The 2375-nt window shown below is 40.7% G+C and overlaps 1 protein-coding gene across 1 annotated transcript in view; it reads left to right on the top strand.

Moving 5' to 3' along the window:
- Window positions 1-2375, top strand: part of CCNB2 (cyclin B2) — a 21306-nt gene that overhangs the window by 2057 nt on the left and 16874 nt on the right. The window contains exons 2-3 of the mRNA XM_011940494.1: window positions 541-669; window positions 776-889. Coding sequence (XP_011795884.1) covers window positions 541-669; window positions 776-889 — 243 coding nt within the window. The remainder of the gene's footprint in view (window positions 1-540; window positions 670-775; window positions 890-2375) is intronic.

Below are 2375 nucleotides of genomic sequence, written 5' to 3'. Positions count from 1 at the left end.
TATTTTTAGTAGAGACGGGGTTTCACCGTGTTAGCCAGGATAGTCTCGATCTCCTGACCTTGTGATCTGCCCGTCTCAGCCTCCCAAAGTGCTAGGATTACAGGCTTGAGCCACCGCGCCCGGCTAATTTTTCATCTTAATTTACTTGTTACCAAGCTCTATAAAGGAAGGTTTTTAAGTATATGCCTTTAACTTGCAGGGATCTCCAACAAGTGATATGGGTACTATGAGAAATAATCATTAAATAATAATAAGCTTTGAAGTTCTCTTACAGGCCCACTTGAATATTCAGAATAGTCTTGCAAGGTTAGTGGGAGGATCTTTATTACAGATAAAGTACATGGGTGATTTGCCTAATTTAGAGTGATGTTACTAATCACAAATAGCATTTTTAGACTTCCTGAAATGTACCTTTTCCATCTTGCAAATAGATCTTGATGTATTGTCCTTTCCCAGAGCAATTCTAAATTTGAGTATCTAACATTAGCAAAGTATTTCAAATTCTTTCAAGGTTTCATTACTTTTTTTTTTTGTTTTCAGGTGTCCAGTGATTTGGAGAATATTGACACAGGATTTAATTCTAAAGTTAAGAGTCATGTGACTATTAGGCGAACTGTTTTAGAAGAAATTGGAAATAAAGTTACAACCAGAGCAGCACAAGTAGCTAAGGTAACAATGGTGAAGACTGAATGTGAATACAGAGGCCGATTCTGTATAGTGCTGAGTCTCACAACACTGGCTGTCTTGCCCTATTCATGTTTCTTTTTCCTTATAGAAAGCTCAGAACACCAAAGTACCAGTTCAACCCACCAAAACAACCAATGTCAACAAACAACTGAAACCTACTGCTTCTGTCAAACCAGTACAGATGGAAATGTTGGCTCCAAAGGTAGGAAGTTCTGAATTTACAAACATATTTAATGAGGTAGCCTGTTTTTAGCCAGACTACAAGGGTGCCTTTATCATTGCTGCACCTTTTAACGAACATTCGTAGCTAGAACTCTGAAGCAACAGTGTAGGAAATGAGTATATACACCTTTTAAATGATGGTACTTAATTTAACATTATGACCTTGAAGCTGGGCATGGTGGCTTATGCCTGTAATCTCAGCACTTTGAGAGGCTGAGGCAGGAGTGTTCACCTGAGGCCAGCATTTCAAGGCTGCAATGAGCTATAATTGTGTCACTGCGTTGTAGCCTGGACAACGGAGCAAGACCTTGTCTCTGAAAAAAAAAAAAACTATGACCCTGAATAATAAAGTTAATTACCTTAATAACCAAATAAAGGATGGAGTGGTTGGGAAAATTCATGGAATGAGTGAGATTTTTGGGGGTAGAGAGAAGCTGATAGGAAAGGGCACCTTTTTGGAGAACGAAGTAGCAACAAAGATCAAGGTACCAAAGTGGAAATGGGCCTATAAGCGTGTCCTTTGATTAAGGAGTCTGAAATACTTAACTGAGTCAGGCGGCTTGTGTGAGGCACCAGAAGATAAGGCTGGGAAGAAGGTTGCAGTTGGATTTGAAGGTCTTGGAGATTTGATTTTTTATCCCATTAGGCTTGAGGAAACAGAGTTTTGAGGAGTGGAGAAATGATGAAAACAATGTAGGGAGGTAAGTTAGGAGGTATTGCACTTGTCCAAGCAAGAGCTGATGAGGGTCTTGAGCTAGCCCAGATCTTCCCTAAGCGCCTACCCATATACTAGTATCAATACTGGTTATGAAGAAACCACATCAAATTTGTTAGGATGGCTCAGAATGTCTTTCAGGGCCATCATCTTGTATTTAGGAAAGAATACTTTGAACATATGGCTTGCACGCAGGAGTGGTATCCGTAACCACTTGGATATTAAATAAACTATTTATGCAGTAAATGAACAAAAAGTAGGAAAGTCAGGAGAGGGCGGTAGCTTTGGTAAAGGTATCCTGTTTGGCTTCCGATTTGTTGAGGTAACAGAGAGCCATCTGCCTGGAAATGCAGTTGGAAATGTGGCGGCAATATCTGAAGGCAAGGAACGGATTTGTCAGCTTTCTCCACAGAGACGATGGTTGAAAGCATGTTGCTCTTTATGAGAACTAAAGCTTAGAACAAATAGTTGAGATGGGACTTCCTTTAAGAAGCCTTCCCTTGAAGGTTTCTATAATAGTGACCTCCTGAAAGCCAAACCCAAAGGCTGGTATTCAGACCTTGATGTCTTAGTAGTTGTGTAGTGTTTTACATGTGTAATGGTTTGAATGTGGTTCCTCCCACATCACAGGAGGGTGATTTGGCAGTATATATATATTTTTTGGGGGGACAGAGTCTTGCTGTGTTGCCCAGGCTGCAGTGCAGTGGCTCGATCTCTGCTCACTGCAACCTCCGCCTCCCAGGTTCAAGTG

Source organism: Colobus angolensis, unplaced genomic scaffold (genome assembly GCF_000951035.1).
Source record: "Colobus angolensis palliatus isolate OR3802 unplaced genomic scaffold, Cang.pa_1.0 Scaffold19, whole genome shotgun sequence".
Classification (NCBI taxonomy): Eukaryota; Metazoa; Chordata; class Mammalia; order Primates; family Cercopithecidae; genus Colobus; species Colobus angolensis.
Note: the sequence above shows the minus strand (reverse complement) of the source record. Positions and strands in the feature narration are given on the sequence as shown.